This window comes from Callionymus lyra, chromosome 3, assembly GCF_982586985.1.
Source record: "Callionymus lyra chromosome 3, fCalLyr1.hap1.1, whole genome shotgun sequence".
NCBI lineage: Eukaryota > Metazoa > Chordata > Actinopteri > Syngnathiformes > Callionymidae > Callionymus > Callionymus lyra.
The window spans coordinates 28035190-28055780 of record NC_141820.1 but is presented as its reverse complement, the minus strand read 5'-3'; the positions used below and the strand labels follow the sequence as shown (position 1 = coordinate 28055780).

At 37.6% G+C, this 20591-nt stretch overlaps 1 protein-coding gene across 2 annotated transcripts in view; it reads right to left on the bottom strand.

Annotated features, from left to right (window-relative positions):
* The window catches only part of arhgef39 (Rho guanine nucleotide exchange factor 39), a 44990-nt gene that overhangs the window by 19452 nt on the left and 4947 nt on the right, over window positions 1-20591 (bottom strand). For both annotated transcript variants that reach the window (XM_087787370.1, XM_087787371.1), the window contains exons 4-6: window positions 15319-15439; window positions 12501-12619; window positions 5320-5390 (exon numbers count right to left, since the gene is read on the bottom strand). In XM_087787370.1, coding sequence (XP_087643496.1) covers window positions 5320-5390; window positions 12501-12619; window positions 15319-15439 — 311 coding nt within the window. The remainder of the gene's footprint in view (window positions 1-5319; window positions 5391-12500; window positions 12620-15318; window positions 15440-20591) is intronic.

Here is a 20591-nt window from a genome sequence, read left to right as displayed (position 1 = left end):
TTGGATGGCTTTATTATGCATCTGTTACACAGGTGAACTAGTTTGTGGCATATAATCAGGATGGAAACTTTGGGAAGGAAATCTGGGGCAGCGATGGTGAATTATAACAATCGAAATAAAATACAAACTGTGCTAACCTTTTATCGCAGCTCCTATTATTTTGATATCACACAGCCCCGGATAACAACTTTGAAAGAAACCGATCTAAACCCACACATTCATCTGTATCTGTGTCTTTTAAAACACAAAGCTTTAAAATCTTTGACCTAGATAAAATGGGCAAATCATCAAAACAGACAGAGGCATCCAATTACTTTGCGCCAGCCGCATTAATCGCTGCAAACATTTAGAACGACATCATTAACGCATCCAAAATAACTGCAAACAGCTGGATTGTGATTTCAAGATCAACTTTCCTTCTTTTGTTTTGAGCACTTAGCGGATCCTCGGGGCGACTTGTCGGCACTAAAATAATCGCAGCCTAATTGGCTCGCTTAACTTCACAACAATTACGATGTAAACCAAACAAGGCAAACGGTGTAGACTTTCTCTCCTTTGTTGTACATGTTTGGAATATTTTCCTATGCCTGCTAGAGGAAAACAACAACTTCTAATTACAGAATTCACAGGATGAGTTCTGGCCGAGGCATTAATAATACATCTAGCCCATTAGACAATCTGAGGACGTCTTCTTCATGAAAGTCTTTACAGCACTACAGAGTTTAGACTTCAACGCTTTAACAGTTGCTTCTTAAAGGGCAATGTGTTGATTTAAGTGTCTTAAATAGATGTTGGACCTCTATTGTACTCATCAGTATGTGTCTGTTTGTACAAAACTCTTTTATCATTTAAATTTATATTAGAAAAAATGTACTAAAGCCCACAGAAAACTTTTAGTTTTTCTGGTGATTGAATGTCGTTTACCATGACCACACCCACTCTGCTGAGATTTCCAGGATCAAGGTTTATCAATCAAAGAAGTCTCCAACTCCAAGGGACTCATTGTATAAACAAAGTGGGGCGTGATTACAGCTGGCTGGAGGAGGAGTGAAGCCGTTATTACGTCGTAATGTACTCTGGTAACCTCTCGTTCGCTGAGATTTCAGACGAGTGAGAACTTAATAAAGTAATAAGTTCAAAACATGGTCATGATGATGGACTTACTGCATCTTGGAGAGGAAGACTTCAACATTTCAACAAATGTCAAGTCAGGAGAGTTCAATTAAATTAAATTCTTTTAAAGTTTCATAACATAAAAAAAGTTATCTCAAGACACATTACGTAAGACTATACCTACCTTGGAGAAAAGTTGGGTTTTCACATTAGTTGCCCTTTAACAGCAATTCAAACCTGTTCAAGTAGGTGTGTTTTTGTTAGAGCCCGAAGTAGCAAAACATTTCTCTGCTGTCTACACACACCGGTGTGTTTAATTACTGTACATATGTCACATTTGTATTAACCCCTCTGTTACACCAAGGTCATTTTAGTCTTTAGAAGTAAAAGTAAAATACTGTACAGCCTTGAACTGGCCATATAAATAATTGCTTGTATTGTGCACCAAAAATGTGCACTGATCATTGAATGATAGTGTCAACTGAACAATCCACTTGTAACACGCCTCTGCTGGGACACGTTGCTAGGTGGACATCTCGGTGACACTTCGTCACATGATAGTCACAGACACTTTCGGGAGAGCCGAGACACCAAGGCAACAAATTGTTGCTTTACATCAGCATAAAGTGCGTCTGCCGAGATCCTCTGATCGATGCCAGGATGCATGGAGTGGTTCTTGAAAGAGACAGTTGGGAAAAGGGACAAGTGTGAACTCTCTGTCACTTTGGTGTCGGTATCATGTAAATCCAGAACTATTTGATCACAGTGTTGCGTTTCAGCCGCTTTGTCTCCCTCCAGTAGCAACCCCTTCCCTTTTTCCCTACAAGAATCAGATCCGCAGACACAGGAACAGCAGCTGGTGTAGCTACTAGATCGACTTGGCCTGTTTGATCGGCTCACAAGGTTGCATGTTCGTTCCCAGGTTGGGAGGTGGGTACCTTGTGACATTTCTATGTGGAGTATGTGTGTTCTTCCCGTGTTGCGTGGGTTTACTCCGAGCACCCCGGTTTCCTCCCACATTCCAAAAACATTCAGAGGTTGATTGGGAACTTGGGGATATTCTCCAAAGGTATGAGTATGAATGGTTGTTTGAGTTTGCAATTGTGCAAGTCCTGTTTAGAGTGTCCCCTGCCTTTTGCCCCTAAGAAGCCGAGCTAGGCTTTAGCGCCCTGCTACTCACCATTATAATGAAAATGTCTATTTGCAGCAATCATCGGAACAACCCTGGCAAAGAAACGTATGCAAGCCGCCTCGTGGAAAAACACAATTTAGCCCCAAAACAAAATAACAGACATAGCAAAGTAGGGAAAATAACCTTACACATAACTATACTTTTTTTTTTTAATTACTTAAGTACACTTTTGGGCACAGTTGGGGCACCATTTAAAAAGTAACAGTTTGGATAAAACCTGTAATTGAACAATCCATTGTGACATTGGTCCCTAGTGATTTTCTGATGAAGCCTAATGAAGCAGTGTCATGTTGTAGGCGGTCAGCTTAAAAATTATGTTTCTTTAGAACAGTTGTTCAAAACAAAGGGAAATGGTGCAGAGACCGCCATCTAGTGGATTCTGAAAATAATGACATTGCTTCATGAAGCTTCATCAGTGGTTCCCAACCCCTGGTCCAGTCAGTGAGGCATTGGTACAGAAATTATTCTTCAGAAAATAAATGTCTGTTCTATTGATTATTACTGTCTGAAACATGTTTACTTTTAATTTTTTTTTTTTTTATCTTAAGTAACATTAACCTGTGCCTCATGTTTGTTTCAGACAAGTTTACTAAAACAATAAACCTGTAAACAAGTGAAAATGAGTAAAGAAAAAACTCCTAATTAATAAATCATATATCATAGTTAACATCCTTGAATCTTAAAGTTATGTCTTTTGGCCTGTGAAAGTTAATAAAAAAAAAGTCCTGGCGTCTTTGGCTATTGTTTTCTTTTGCTGTGTAAAGCAGCAAAAGGTTGATGGTTGAATAAAGTACAACACAGCCACAGAAAAGAGTTGAGCAGTGTCAAAGGAGGTTCTACCCTGAACCATAAAGTTGTTTTCTCTGGATACTTTTTTGAAGATTATGCAGGATTGACGGATATTCCCACAAGTTTAAGTTAAAGTTCAAGGCAACTTATTAATAACCAGAAAGGAATGAATAGATGCATTAGTAGTTATGGCACACAGCAAAAGGCTTGAATTCTAAACGTCTGAAGCTTCTGGGCAAGTAAGACTTGGTTACAACTATTGCACCATAGCCCAGCTTCACTTGATGAAAAACACCAGTGAAGCAATTTTAACAATTAAATCTTGCGTCGATGCAATGCCAGGGAAAAAAACAACAACACAGAAGCCCTGGGAAGAAAATAAATAAAACAGACACAGAGCAGCACAAGACAAAACAACAACAATAAAGCCTCTTGTGATTCTATCTACTAGTTTGCTTAATCAGACACAATGCGATTTGTCTGGTGTTTCTTTTTTAAATAATTCCCTTTTCAATACAACCCGGCTGACTTTAGGATGTTTTTTTTCCACACATACACGCACACACCCGACCCTCCATGAAAAAGAAAGCAGTTTAAAAAAAGGATCACTAATGAGAGGAGGAAGAGGAGATGGTGGTGCACATTTAGATATGTACCTTCATCTTAGAGTCAGAGACTGTTTTAATTTGTAAGCAAAGGCAGCAACCCAGCAATGAGATTTTAATTGATACACATAAATAATTCCTTGTGTATATTCGCACTTGAGTCATATTTGGTGTGTTTATTTGACGATTTGAAATGAGTCATTATCGTGATACGCTGGGATGTTGAAGGTTTTATTTATTAATAAAGCTTTCCGCTAAATATCCTCTGATCCATTCCCGGTTAATTATGTCAAAATCCACATCAAACTGCAGCGGAATGTTGAGCTTCGCCTCGCTTTCATTTCTCAGATAGTTGAGTGCTTCTGCAACATTGACAGTAAATGAGGAGTGAAAGTGAAAAAGATCATTTTCCTTTGTTGCCCAAGTGGAGATAATAATCAACACTGTCTTAAGTTATGACAGTTACTGATTGTGCAGGGAACGTCTTCTTATTGGTTATCATAGTTTTAGAATATTTGGAGGTCCATCCACTGATCTGTTACCATGCAGCTTTTCGTGACTCCATCAGTATGAGACGCATCTGACATATTCTTAAAACAGATGAGTCATCCTGGGTGGGTGTTGGTCTTGGGTGCCATAGCAACGAAAATAGTGCTTGATGCAAAGCCATTTTTAACTTTTAATGACTTAAGCATTTGAACAACTTTGAGGGCCTTGATTAAAAAAATTATTAATGATCTTGTTAGTTTACCTTCACATACCAGAAAAAAAATTCAGTTCATCATTTCAAAAGTCTATAGGATCTTCATTTCCAACATTCCCCTCCATTACCCTGCCTGCATTTTATTCTTTACCCCCGATAATTTCTAGAGATTAAAGAACCCCAGTTAACTCTAAAGTTGTTGCTACAGTTCTTAAGCCGGAAAAAGAAAAAAAATCATATACCAAGTCTCGTAAAGCTCATTAAGTAAGATTTTAAATAAATCTTAAATCCCTAAAAAATGGTTATTTTTCATTCATGACTTATATCACATGTGACACTCAAGGCATGGAGGCCAAATCTGGTCTGCAAAGTAGTTCTATGCATCTGACAAGAGCTTGAAAAACACATGGTTACAGTTCACTTAGAATTTAAATACTGTTTTCAAGGAAGATTATACATTTGGAAATATCTACAATATTGATGCAGCTTGAAGTAAAATCTATGAAATATAGGTGTGGCTATACATTTGAATAAAACAAGGTGTGTTGAACAAAATCTATGCTTGATTGTTAATTTGTCTTCAAGAATTCAGACGCATTGCAAAACTGTTCTGTTCAATTTAAAGAAGTGTTGTTTGGTTAATGACTTGGACTGCGTTTTAAATGTTGGTGTTATGCGTCTGTTTCTGGCTGATATCTTGTTACAAAAGAGAGCTCCTCAACAAGCACTGTTAAAAAAAAAACTAATATACAGAGTAACTGTTAAAATATCACGATTCTTGAGTAGATTTAAAGACTAGTAAATGTGAATGAATTGAAAACCACAGCAGATTTTCAAGAGTTTTCCCACCTCAATGTGTGAGTTCGAAACCTAAAAGATGGTCAAATATACAGACAAAGAAAATATTTTTAACTTACTGGAAAGCTGTTGGAATTCTGGGTGTTCCGGGCTTGTGTTGGCAGTTAGATCCTGGAGGAAGTGCATATACCTGTAAAAAAAAAAAAAAAAAAGGTTAACAATGTGAAATAAACACAACTGCAGAAGAAAGGAACATGAGAAACAGAATCAAAAAAATCTGGTCATACATCTGGTCAGACAAAATGTTTCTCCAAAGACGTGAAGAAAGGCGATTGATTTAAGCTGCTGACTGAAGCAGATGAAGGCATCATGCTTCGCTTTTGAAGTCTTCATGATGGTGACAACCTCTGACAGATACAGATGTACCGCGCTCACATAAAGTTCCGCTCCTGATTTCAGTTTTCCAAGTGAGAAGCAGAGCAAGCAGCTAGGTGATGATGAATGATAAGTGACTTAAAAAAAGAAGTACCTCAATTGCATGATTAGTTATTTAGTTTATTTTCATCCATCTTGTGGCAGATGCTACTGAAAGATCTACTCTTTGAACAACCTAACAGATATTTTATCTTACTTTCAAAAAGTTGATCCAAATAATGTTAAATCCTCATAAATCATAATTATAAATATTACATTCATTTCATTCTTTATGTTTCATCTTAATAACCAGTTCTACAGCAGCTCCTCGCAGCACTAGCTTAGGGCTTTTTTCCTATTTGAACCGGGATGACGTGACCTTGGAGAGCATTGACAACGGCCATTGATTTCCTCTGTGTCTGTCTCACAGCCGTGTCTTTGTGCAGTCTGGACATGTTGTAGCGACACAGCGGTGCCATTGAGAGCAGCCATTAGTGATGATCCCGGATCACCTGCCGCACACCACACAACACATCACCATTCCAGGTGTGAGTGCGGGAGTGCTCTTTGGAGAGTGAGTGAGAGTGATCTGATGCCGTAAATGCTCCAGTTAAAAACTATATACATATAAGACACAACATGAATATGCATGATAACTTAATAATTTTTATAATCATACAAAGATTTCTGCATAAAAAGAGTCTAACCACAATTGTTTAACAGGCCCCGATATACATTTGTTGTCAGTATTATTGTTGCAAACTTGAAAAGTAGAATTAAATAACGCTCTTCTTGAATCACATTGTTTAAAAAACACACTGCTTCAAATCACTTTGTGGGTCTGTGTGCGGAAACAAGGAGGTGGAGGGCAGCGCTCTTTACTCCATTACTGATAGGAAACGAAGCGAAAGCATAACCGGCTCCAATTAAGCCTCCTCCAATTAACACTTAAAAAGAGGAATAACATTACTTCCTTCTCTTTGTGTTTCATCTTGTAATAACAAATACATTACAGGCATTATTAGCGGCTGGATGCCCCGTTCCTTATTAAGGAGCAGAGTGGAAAGTCTAATTAAAGAAGCTGTGTAACGTAAAAAAAGAAGGGAGCGGTATAATGAGCATTATTGAGGCACGTTTCTAATAATGTAAATGGAACGCACTCGTTTAGCTGCCCTGCCACGCTCATTAGCGGCAAAGCAAAGAAAAGATAATGATACAATAACTGAACAATATTTATAACAGTTCAGATGTTTGAATGGAGATCGCAGCCAGAGAAGGAGGAGAAGGAACCCAAGCAGACGTAAGCGTGGAGAGGGGTTTCATCCCACCCGCCCCGTCGCAGGCTTGTCAGGTCATGTGAACGTTAGCGCTGATGCCAATGAGGAACAAGACGGAGGGAAATTTCTGGCTAATTATTTTCTTCCCAGACATGAAGTAAATGGGAGAAAATGGGCACCGGCAGGCTTCATGGGTCCGTGAACATGGTGAAGGGCTTGTGGGTAATTACTTTAATATCTTAAATGGAAGGAAATGCACCTCCTTAAAAATACTCTGTGGTGGAAACGTATGCAATTAAAATGTAATAGAAAGGGAATTGAGCAGCGTCTTATCTTTCTTTAAAAGGGCGACAAAGAGGGAATTAAATGAGAACCTATTTAAAGTGTTGCATCAGTCCAGGAGAAAAGTTGTCCGAGTGTGGAAATTGGTGCTGCTTGCGAGGTTAAAGGAAAATATTGCGTGAACTGTACACAAAAAACCCTATAGAATAGGTTCATTTATGTTGATCCATTTTCTTACTTATGTGGATTACTCAGATTTCCGAATGGGTTCAGTTAACAATTACTTTAGAATTGCAAAAGAAACCTATTCAAGGTATTTAAATATTGTAAATTACTTCAAAAGTTTTCGACAGCATCACTCCAATTTATCCTAATAGGGCTTCTAGCAGTTGCGATGGCTATTGTTGAGGGTTTTATTAAATCAGAGACCGAAAGCTGTACTTTTAAATGTTATCGTGGATTGAACTGTAGAATGATGCTTAAATAATAAAGGCAAAATTTAAAGTGAAGTGCAAAAATGACAATTTGGTGCAGCAGATTCAGCAGGCTAAAAAAATAGTTAGAGTTGCTCAACAAATATGTTTTGAAAGACAATTTACTGGTTTACCGACAACAATCCAAATCTTTTGACCCAGGAAAATGTATGTTGGATAGCAAGGACAGGAAACCTGCTGTTTTTTCTATTTGCCAAGCGAAGAGATAACAGATATTGTGCTGCCATGACCCATGATCCCTTGTCGAAACCTCAACTTGAACTTTGCCACGGTTATAAAGACTCAATTGAAGCTTTTGACCAAGAGACCTTCTGAGAAAGTAGTTTTGGAATCAATCTGGGTATCATAGGTTTTACTTGTCATAATAAAAAAGTGTTTTACAGAAGTAATTATTAATTCATACTACATTCACAGTGATGGTGGTTGTAGTTCTATATGGTTGTCGTTCTTTACTATCTCTGTAGTTCAATGGTTCCCAAAGTAGTCTGTGCACCCCACTGAGGGTGTGTGGCGCAATGATAAAAAAAAGAAGAAAAGCAAAAAGGATGAAATACTATATAATAAGTAAAATTTTTTTTTAGAGTGTATCCCTTTTAGTTTTACTTTACATTTTCTGGGAAATGTATAATTATTTTTTTTTTTGAGTAAAAGGCCATTTAAAATGTCTTGAGAGGACAGCAAAAAATGTTTGGATACAACTGATGAAGCCACAGCTGCCCAGGGAAAGTGGCTTCCAATGTGCACAAGACAGCCCTGCCAACAACCGCCATTAACATTCAGACGCATTCATACAGTCAAGGTGGGTCAGGAGCCTTGCCCAAGGACATTATGACAGCAGGAGAAAAAGATTTGCCCTGAATCTCTAAGGTCAAATATAGTTTTTAAAGCTCATGAAATGACCAAGAGCCTTACTGGGTGAAATTTGCATTGAAAAAGTCCACAAAACAATTTAACATTCTCTCTAGCAGACTTAATGTACAAGTCAGGCCTACTTACGAAATAATCGATTCCAATTGCGAAATTCCTTTGTATAACTTTCCTCAAACTTCAACCTTTTTCTTTTCTTTCTTTCTAGACCAGACGATGGAAACATCTCGGCACATAATGCCGTCAATTTAAAACCCAACATCGTGGAATAAAACTACAAACTCGAACATGTTCCGTACAACACACAGGTACACGCTTTTCATTGCTTAGCAAACACGATATTCACCCGGAGACCTTGGGAGTTGAAAAGCCTTTACATGGAGCGAGTGACCCCCTCGACAGGCAACCGACCACTGGGTCATTCTCTTGTTCCGCTAAATGGTGCTCAGCTCAGAGCCGATATATTCCAAGGCCTCCAATTGCTGCCATCTCAATGAAGGCTGAAACTCCATTATTGACATAAAAACGGGCAATACAGGCCGAGATGGCTGCTATTCACTGCCACAATCAACTTGAGACCCCATTACTGTCATAATAGTGAACTCAGAGGGGAGGATGCCGACAACTGCTCCAGTCGGCTCTGGTGAATGCCACTTAATAAAGGCGATGATTTTATTCGTCCCCGAGTAACAACATAAGTATCGGCGCTACAGGCCTTGCTCACCATCCATCATCCTTGAATGGTGATAAGTGACAACAATTTCCGTCTATTTCAAGCCACAGAGCCAGACCAGAGGGAGAGGAGCCAGCCACGGATGATTATCCACCCATGCCACTTAAAATCATCATACAATTAATGACATCCCTGGAGTCTCCTCAGTTTTGCAGTGAACGACGGGCAAATCAATGAGGATGATGATGGGAAGTACATTGAAAAATAAGGGACAGGCTGAAGAGGAAGACGCTGCATCATTGTCAGTGCTACCTGCTGCAACATCCATGCTCCTTATTGTTTCAATTAAATGTTTGTTCATCCGTTTAAATTTTTTTTTTTAACTTTGATATTTTTTTAGAATCACATTTTCTAGTAATAATCACTTTTACTCCCACAAATTTTGGTTTTCTATACCTCATTTAATGTGTATTCACACCATTTTCAAGGTTTCCAACAAAAATGTACAACTGATCACACAAGATATTTATGATTCACAGATGACTATCTCAGACACACGTGGCCTAGCTCTGCACACGCATAGCAAACCCATAATATATACCTATGGAATATGCTTTTTATTTGGAGCCAGCATTGATCATGTGTTTCGCCTTTTTTGGTAATAAACTTTAAAGGTGGGCTGTGTCTTGACAAGAATTTCTGATCAGATGTTTTTTTTAGTATTACACGCAAAGCCAATGTATGTCCAAACATCAGCCTTAAACGCTGCTGAAGTGGACTGGATCCTCTTGTCCTCAGTCACCAGTGGGTTTGAGGGATTTCACTGTTTAATTTCAAAGGTTTAATTGCAACAAACAAAAGAAAAAAAAATTGAACAAGTGCTGTTGATTAACAGCACTTGTCACAGCGTTGATTAACTGTATCGAAGACAATTTTCTGGCGATATATCGTAGCTAAATTTTCTCACACCCCTATTTAAAAGTACCTTTTACAGTACATGTCTCCTGGTTCTGTGTGGCTGAACCCCTCAACCCACTGCACTTTTCTCTGCTAACACAAGCCATCATAGGGCATAAAAATATAAGGTTTGTGTGATCAATTATCTGTGTAATTTTGTTTCTTAAATTCTTACATGGGTGATGTATATGCTGACGTACTCAAAGTCTCTGGTAAATGATCAAGTTTTGAGAGATTTTGGTCAACTTTGAGATTCTTTAGCATTTGCATAAAATATATATTTAGTTTTAGTTTGGATGCATATTGCTATCCTTATCAATTAAAGTCAAATATAGACCATATATGGTCCAAAGCCCAACTTCATTCATATTGTACTGATATTGAAATAAATAAATAAATAAAATGGGGGGAGCAATTAAACATTCCTGTGATTAAATGTTCATTTTTTAATTTGTTACCATCAAGTACTTTTAAAATGGTGTAAAGACGGTGCATACATAAAAAGGCGCTCCATTATTATTCAAGAATATTGTCATAAATATAATTATTTCCTATAAAAATATGTTGCATGAGGATCTTTTGATGGTAATGTTTCTTCAGGAACGTTGTTGAAGAGTTAATGATGAGATGCATCATTAACTCAAAATAAAGCAGCCAACAGAAAGTTTCTATAGAAAACAACAACAACAAAAAAAAAACATTACTTTGAGAGATGGCAGCAAGAAAGCGGAACATAAACAAGATTTGTGGTGAGAAAACTGTCTTAAGATATGAAGGTGAAGGTCGGCTCGTCTAACACACAACTTCTCTTAGCTGATAGATGGAGGCAACATCTCCAGCGCTTGATTGTACATCTGGTGGGATGAGAAGATGAGAGGGGCCTAATTAAGATACAACTAGCAGCTTGATAAACCGGTGTCATGATATCCGCAGCATCGGAAACCACGTTTGCAGACAACTTCTTCCCTTGTTCTGCTAATTAACAAGAGGGATCAAGACCGCATGAAATTACAGCCAACACAAAAAGTGGTGATAAACAAGGGATTTTGACAGTTTCTGGACAGCCCGAGTGCGGAGATGGGTGGTGCATCAAATAATAATAATTACATCTGTCGCCGGGCCTATAGAGTGTAGGTGAAGAAGGTGGCCTGTGGAAGACGAAAACCGCTAAAGCAACTCAGGCGTGAGAAGCAGATGACAGACAGCACCCTCTTAACAAACAGCTTCTTTTTTTTTTTTTTGGCCTTTGCTACAAATAAGATTAGCTTGTAAAAGACCTGATACATCCTTTACCAACATACACTTACTTTGTGTATTTTTATGAAATCAATCCAAATATCCACAATCCAGAAAAACACACTATTGGACCAACTACATTTGCTAAACTTGCTCAGTTGGTTCATTATATTACCGTTTAGAATATTGAATTTAGTGTGTTTTGTCAGGGTTGTTGTTTAACTCGGCTAATAAACAAAAACTATTTTTATTCCATTCACATGCATGATGAAGAAGCTGCTAAACATACACAGCTGCATTGAGTTATTTGAGATGAAGCAAGACAATTAGGAGTTGTGAAAATAGAAAATGTGCCAGAAAGAGATAGTGAAGGAGTGTTTAATGCTTTGAATACTCAGAAATGCGAACGGTGAGTTAAGCACCAAGGCTGCCCAGTTGTACCACACTAGATGAAAACACCTGTACAGAGAAAACTGAATGATAGAAAGTTTATTTTTGTTTTAATTTTGTTGTCATGACAGTCCACAGAATCCATAAAATGTTAGAAATTTTAAATCTAATTGGAGTTGTAAACTCACAGGAATGTTGAATACTGGTTACAATACCTATACATGTACATCTGTTCCTGAACAATAATTTGTTTGATACCAATACTAAAAAAAAACTATAAAATTTACAAATAGAAAAAACAACAACTTTTTTTTTAATTCTGAAAGAAAAAATAAACAATTTCCATTATATACATATAATGAATTTCAAATTTAATTTAGCGTTTCAGTAGTGCACTTTGTAAATTATCACTTTAAGCTGGGTTCTTGGTACCAAAGAAAGGAGCATGTTTCGATACTTGGTACTACCAAAGCCTTTCAGTAGGTTCCACAGCCACACAATCTAAAGAAGGTATAAATAATGTATAAATGTGAATAATGTAATTTAGACTACCTAGAGTGATGAATGGTAGTAGAAGGAATTAGAATAACAATATGTTTTATTCCTTCTGGGATTCAACACGATTTATATGAGAAAGAGAAGTAAATACATTTGAAATAAGTGAAGGATATAAAGATGTACAAATTGATAAGAAAAAGTTCAAGCCTTACTCATCAATCCGCTTGATTGGAAGATCAAGAAATTCCTCCAACTTCTGGTAGTTGAACTCTGGCCTCGACTCCTGCAGTTTCTTAAAACGTCGGAACGCCTTGTTTTTCTTCAGCTGGAGCTGAATTAAAAAAAACACAAACAAAAGAACAACAACAAGTTTAGTTCAATCTCTAGTGTGTGCTCTCCTCTGGCAGATTGTGAGTTAGGAACATTGTTCATCACTGTGTTTGCAATTGTAAGGTGTCTTCAGGCATTAGTCAAGATGTACTTCATAGATCATTGCATCCTGTGTATAAAAATAACCCTCAAAAACGTCAACTTAAAAATAATCTGATACAAGATCTAATGAGGAAGACTTTACAGTTGACAACGTATTCTATTGTGGTTCTACAGCTACATTCACATTTCTTCAGCATTATTCCGCTCACATGGTGCCCATTATTCTAATGAGACACCAGCAGGCTGCTGCACTCCATTCAAACTACCTGCCACAGGTGGAATAGTCCCCTCAAGAAAGCAAATTTAATTGTTTCCTTGGAGTTGAAATTACTTTTCTGAGAATAACTCCACAGACCCACATAAACCAGATGTTGACCTCAACGCGTGTCGACACAAGCCACTCTTTGATAAATACAGGTTCATAATTGCGGAAGCCTGATTCGAGGTGACAAGCAGAAGCCTCGAAATCAACCCAAACACAGCTCTTCAAATTCAACCACTGTTTTTATGATGTGATGATTGGCATGAGCTTGTCTCTCCGACACATCCGTGCCGACATGATGTGCAAATGTATATTTAATGACATCTTCCGCCGCAATTCTCAGCCACTGTGGAGCCGCGCGACGACTGACAAGGATATGATTTGGGGAGGTCTGTCAGACCAAGGGAGCTCATGATTTAGGGGTTGTCATTGGAGATGTCATGTCAGTTGTGGTTCGACACGCTGCATGTTTTGTTATTGCTGGAAGAAAAACGGGAATAGAAAAGGTGCAGAGACCTACCCACGTAGTTAGGTTGAAAAAAGAGAGATGTTTTCTGGACATTGGACCACTGACAACCCTTATACGTATATTTTTACTAAGGTCTCCATGAGGATTTACTGCTCACTTCCAGTTCCAAGCCATCGGTTGTGACAGTATTTAACTTTATCGAGCAAGACAAGTTTCAGTGCCACGTCCTTCTTGTCAGTGGCAAAGACAAAAGTCCTGGTCAACCGTTATTACAGCCAACCTCCTGAGACAATCCTGGTCATTCTATGGCCTACTTCTCTTTCATTGCCGACCAATAAAGCTCTTCCTACTCCAGCAATCTACTTAAACCATATAATAGTATTCAATCACATAAGTATGCCTGCAAATGCATGGTGTTTTTGTGATTCAATTAACCCTTGTGTTGTCTCTGGGTCAAGGCGACCCGAAGGCCAGAAAAACAAACATGTTTTTGGTATCCATTGTGCGGCCACCGGGTCACCTTGACCCAGAGATAACACAAGGGTTAAAAGGTTAGATCTGAGTATATTGAGAAGGTTATTGGAAAGAAGGTTCTACTGTGATGTTGTACTGTGATAGTGGCAGAGTAAAAGTTAGGTCTTAAGGCGCTAACAGAAGGATGAACAAAGAATGATCAATATATGAAACACCTTAGTCTGGGTACTGACCAAAATGTTTCAGTAATATCAAGTTCATTTAAAATGTGTTGTTTTCTTTATTGCACTTTACATTTTTAGTAGCAAATAAAAAAAATTAAAATGTTATTAACAAACTTTGACTTGATTTCAAATTAAATATATATATATATATATATATATATATATATTAAATTGTTTTATTATTATTTCCTTGAGAAAACAGCATTATATGATTTTTTAATTACAATTCTCTTTGGTTAGTATTGGTTTAAAAAAAAGTATTGTTCAGAAACCGGAACTGAAGTTTGTATTAGTAGCAGTATAAAAAATTGTATATTGATAGACAGACCTAGAACCACCGATATTAACGTCTATTATTTTTAATAGAATAAGACTACATTTAAGTGGTCAGATCTGGGTCAGCAAGTATCCACCCTAATTAGGATGGTAGCGACTCCTTTCCTGGACTGATCATCCGAGTTAACCAGCACACCCGAGAGTACAACACGCTCCGCTGTACCATCGTTTAACAAAGGTGTCGATGTGGAAGAGAATCAATTCACACCATCCATCCGCTTCGTCCATAATCAATGCACTTCATCAATGTTCTGCAGACACTTCCTTTCGCTTAATTAAGAAAATATTATCTTAGCAGCGTCCGTGCACCGCTGGAGGGGAGAGACATGGAGGGCGAGGGGAACATAAAATATCCGGCACTGGCCTCCACAGGTTAGCGCATTATTAAAAGTTGAATTAATGGGCTTGCAGTAAGCAAGTGATATTTTATTGAAGGGACCCATGAACAGGTAGACATTTTCGGGCTCTTGATATTAAAAAATGTAACTCATAGTAATGAATTAATCTAAAAACATTCTATTATAGGGAGAATATACAGGTTTTATATTATCAAAGAAAGTCCATGCTATTTTTCTATGTAAGAGAAAAAGAAAAACAAGGAAAAAGAGAAATTGTATCTCACAAAGAAAGAAATGTTTTAGAAAAACAATAATGTATGGATTTGGTTAAATTACTGCTTAGAAAAAGCAGTGAAATAAGTAATAGGTTTATATGGTCAAATAACTGTATGACAATATGACAAAAAACAGCCTTTTTTCTTAAAACTAGCTAAATTAAATTTGAACAAAAAAGGAATAAAGAAAAAAACTATCATGTTTAATCTGAGCTCTTACCGCGAGAACTTTCCTGGCATTGTAGATGTTATCGGCATACGTAGTGTAGACTTTTAACTTAGGACAGAATAGATCGAAACCTCTTCCGTAGTAGCCATTCTCCAAGTGGACAAGCAGAGATCTGAAAAATAATAAAACAGAAAACACATGAACTGAATGATTTGGGAAAAATTATTGCAATTTTCTGATACATAGTTACATTTCGGTAGGTACTCTGATCAACATCAGTAGGCAGTGACAAATTCCTCAAAAGGTTTCTGAAACTATAGTAGAAAAGGAAGATTCTATCTTGATCGACTGCAAGCAGATCACGTAAACACTACTGCGACCCATAATTACAATCGACCTTTCATTATTTGTGGATTATATGGGTAAAATTAAAATGTAACAATAATGTTAATAATGAGTGGCTTGATAAAGTATGTGCTTTTCTAGCTGGAGGAAAGTTTATATTTAGTCTAATTGAATTCAAAGTTAAATTAACCCACATGAGAAGAGGTGAAACAAATGCTCATATGATTTGAGCATTCAGTTATAAAACATAACCATTAAGCTATTTCTGTTTAATACTGTCATGCGTGGCTAGTTTGTTAGTGAGGATAAACATCTGCTCTAAATGTTCTAATGTGTAAACATAATGAAGTTAGTAGAGCAGTTATAAAAGTTAGTAAATCAAGTGTTTAAAAACATAGTCAGGTTTAAGGCAATAAATAAAGGAACACATCGCAGTCGCTAGAGAATGTTGATGCTTTAAAGCTATAGCATTAATGTTGTTTCCATGTGGCTTTAAATGTCAAATATATACTACGAACTCCAACGCTTGGTGCAAACCGGTGACACCACCCGCGCATAACTCACTGTCAATCACTTCTATAGCCTGCAAACAAGCAGGCAGCAGACTCACGACAGCTCACTTCCTCCATCACAGGACATGGCGGAAGTAACGATCTCAATATGCGGCACATATTTTTGTGCATCACAGACCTTTGACACGTTCCTCTCAAAGTGCTCCCCCAGTGCGCATTTAGCCTCCAGTCAAAGCACATTGGACTTTGAGTTAGTGTGCATTACTGCCGCTGTTCTGCATCACTGGGAACGGAGCTCAAATAAAGCGAGATGACATCTGAGGGATCATTTTCAGCAAAAGGCACACATGTTTAGAGGATGTGCGGAGGTTGAGCAAAGTGTAAAGAACTGCCTCCCCGGTAATGGGAGCTTTAGTGGAGGAGGAGGCTCTGTAGTGTCATTTGTAGCCCTCTCCCCGGTGGGTGACAGATTTACCGGGACGCCGGCAGTGGGTCTACCTTCAGGGCACCCAGTCCCACTTTCTTGTGAGAACATGCCTGCCGAACTTGGGAACAAAACACTTGGATCAAGGCGGAGGCAAAGCAGTCGTTCAGCCTGTCAGGCACATTACAGTAACACGGACGCAATTGGTTGGGGGTGTTGACACTTGTGAAGGAGCTTGTTATCCAAACTTGGAGACACACACACACACACACACACACACACTCACACACACACTCGACACTCTAATGATGTTCCCTGAGACTTCTGTTCGTACACGCCCGTAAGAAGGAGCACTTTGCCGTTGAAGTTGATTTAAATAGATTTTAATGAAGTTGCACGCCAAGGTAGCCTCTGTTCATAATCAGGAGATGCAGGAGCAGCAGAGAGAGTTCTAACGAGGGCAAAGGGCGGGAAAAACTGTGTTTCCGCTCCCCCCCCCCCACGCCACCACCACTCTTACTGCCAGAGGCTATTATGATAAATATGAAATTATGGATTACATTTTTCATACTTTTTTTTTTTTTTCCTTCTTCTGCGGGGCAATTAAATTGTCTGGCCATCAGCGGTGCGAGGGAGATAACATTAGCATTCCGCGCGCGTCACGTTAATCCACATTAATTCCGAGCAGTTGCGACATCTGCGCTGGATACAACCTCGACCAAACAATTCTGGCAGCGGCGCGTTCATTTGCCGAGGAATACTAAGCAACTAATTACGACAATGAGTAAACAAACACACCTACGAGTACTAAGTAACAACCGGGAACGACATTTATTCCGTTGATCACAGATCGGCTCGGGTTACTCCACGTCTGATCCACTTTTATGCTATACCTATTTTTTTCCCACCTCCTGACCCCCTCCCCCTCACTTTCAGAACCAATGTCTCTCTACCGGGTCGGCTGACAGGCCTTTCAAGTCTTCTTGTTTGTCATACCAGCAGCCGGGGATAATTGGTTGCTTCCTTCTGCTGCTTGTTTCACATTAACCATCAGAAGAATGAGCTTTACTGCACATCAAGACACTCGTGTGTTGGAGTCTCTCATATAGGATAGTTAATGAAAGTTGCACTTTATACACCACCCACCCTATATATTGTAGTGAGGAACAGAGGGATTTAAATAGGACAAGTTCAAAAATAAATGTTAAACTAGAAAAAAGCATTATACTGTATAAACAAATCACTAAAGAACCATGAAACAAGAAATGTGTTGGCTAATGGCTCACTTTAGGTTAGTGGACTGAGAATCAAAGTCACATGGAATTGAGAAAAGTGTAGTTTCATGAATACGAAGACAGTGAGGATATTATGACTCAGCATTAAAAAATTATTTGACGGTAGACCATTTAATTTCATACAAATATAAATATATTGTATATTACATTATACCTTATTGGTGTTTTTTATTTCGAGGAAAAATACAAAAAGGCCAAACGCAAAAAAATTGAATTGTTGTATTTTTAATTTAACCAGCTCAAAACATAGAAAATAAAATGTTTAACTTTTTAACGATTTTACGTAGGAATCATGAGGGCCGCATAAATTTAGTATAAGGGCTGGATCGCCCAAGTCTACACAATGCCGGTTCACATTCATATACTGCATTCTGTAGATGTTCAATAAAGGTTGGTTTATTGGAATGATTGAATTGGATGTTGTGTTTTATTAAAAGTTTAGTTATTTATCTTTTAAAGAAGCTGGACATGTGAGCAGCAGCTGTGAGAAGAAAACGTTGGGCGCTACGCTTTTTTTTGGTGCCATGGAATGGCCACCTTGGTGCTTGGTTCTGTTTTACCATTTCTTATTGTGAGTATTATCATAATATAATTTAATTTTTTCGTTTTGTACTACCACCGCAAACTTTTTATGTTGTGTTTACAACCCTGGAAAAAAAAATTGATACTAGTGAAGAAATGGAGGTAGAGGTAAATTTAAAAAAACATAACATAATATACTATTTTTTTAGATGAAGATTCGAAATATGAATTAATAAAAGTCAACTATTGGGAAATGACATCATAAAAACTATTTCTTTTTCCAAGTCAATACTGGTATAACTTGGAGGTCATAAAACTAATCAAAACTGGTTATTTTAGATCAACCTCTGCCTTAAAAACCTTCTGCATCGGACACACAGACCTTTACTTTTTTTTTAACAATACGGCTCATTAGATTTCAGCACACCACACAAGCTCTAAACTTCTAGCTTAAGTTGCTGAAAAAAAAGGCAGACACCAGAGCGGAAAGTAATTCAAAACTAATTAGAATATAAAAAGAAATGATGAGCCATAATGTAAATCACACCTGCGAAATGGAAGAAAGGAAAAAAAGACTATAAGACAATACACAATCAATCACTCCAAAGTGATAAATCAGCCCGGCAATAACGTGGACTCTCCGAGGACCATTTTCAGAAATGGAGTACTTGCCATTATGTTTCAACCATTGATTCAATAACAGCCTCATAATGAAGATGTATGGGAACTGCATAACCATTTATCCGATACATCAGACTGTGTAATTCATACTTCAGTCTTCATTGTAGCACTCTCAACAAGGAAACGTGTCACTCTGGGGAGGAGGAACGCTCAGGGGAGCCCACAGCACTCATTATTTAACCAGGCAACGATATTTCCCATCAAAACACAGAGTCTCTTTGTCACATGCTGTCGTTTGAATCACAAATGTTTGCAATAACATAAACACTGTAGCTTCCTGCACTCTAACAACCTGAACATCTTCTTTTGCATTTTTGAAAGGACTGATAAATCATGCATTTAAAAATCGAATCGTTGAATATTAAAGGAGTTTTCAAGTATTGTGAAGATCCCAACAATACATTTCTTTAAAAATAAACATGCATTATTGAAAACATATTTACAGAAACTGAGGTTTGGATATCTACAAACATTACTGTGTTATTTATTTTTCAAACGTACATGTCAGACTGTAAAAGACAAACTGAATTATAATAAATAATATTTTTCATTCTTTGTGGCCCAGTAGCAAAGGCCCGGTGTTTAGGGACCACTAACGCAAAGTATACAGAGCTTGTTTACCATAACATGTGCCAAGACAATCAGTTCAGGATCAGCGAACACAACTGCCCACGACAAACGCTGTAAAGTTCGATGTTGTAAATGTGAAGAGACTACAAAGCTTAATCGTCTGCAGAGTTACAAGACCAGTACGACACCTAAGATGTCAAAAAAGGTGCATATCATGTGTCAGAATTCTCATCTGAATAAATAAATTCTCTCTTGTATTTATACAGATAATCAAAAACACAAAATGTTATTTATAAAAACCTTTACAAATCCAAATATTGCACTTCTATTTCCAGAGTACAAATACAAACTGAATAAACATAGAAATAACTTTAAATATCTCTTTACATCTATTCCATCCAAGTCATTTGACAACTTTTTTAGCTTTTGAAATATTGTAGTTTGGAAACAACGTAATTGGAACAGCAGGTGGCAGCAGCATTACAGAGCTTGACCACACAACATACACAATAGACACCAAACTAAGTGAAGGATGATCAATGATAGATGCTGATTCTGAATACAACATGCATTTAAATGACTTAAAGGTAGAAATACTTACCAACATGCACATCTTTCCCCTACCTTAAATAGGTCATATAGCTAAACTGGCAGGTGTTGGTGGATCCCAAAGAACCATTAACACTTTTTTATGAATTTTTCATTTTGAATTTCTAAATTGCATAAGTGATCCAATTCATTGTGACAAACACAAATAATTGCCAAAGAATATGTATGATACGTATACCTCAATATTGTACCACATTGTAAGAAGACATCATGACCTTATCTGTGGAGCATCTTTCATAAACACAAAGCAATATCAGCCTTTGAATTATTGCTTAATATATTAACTCACTATTTTTTGGAGTGCATTTCATGATGTGTTCAAACAGGGACAGAAGACCCAAAATGCTAAAACTTCCTGCATATTTT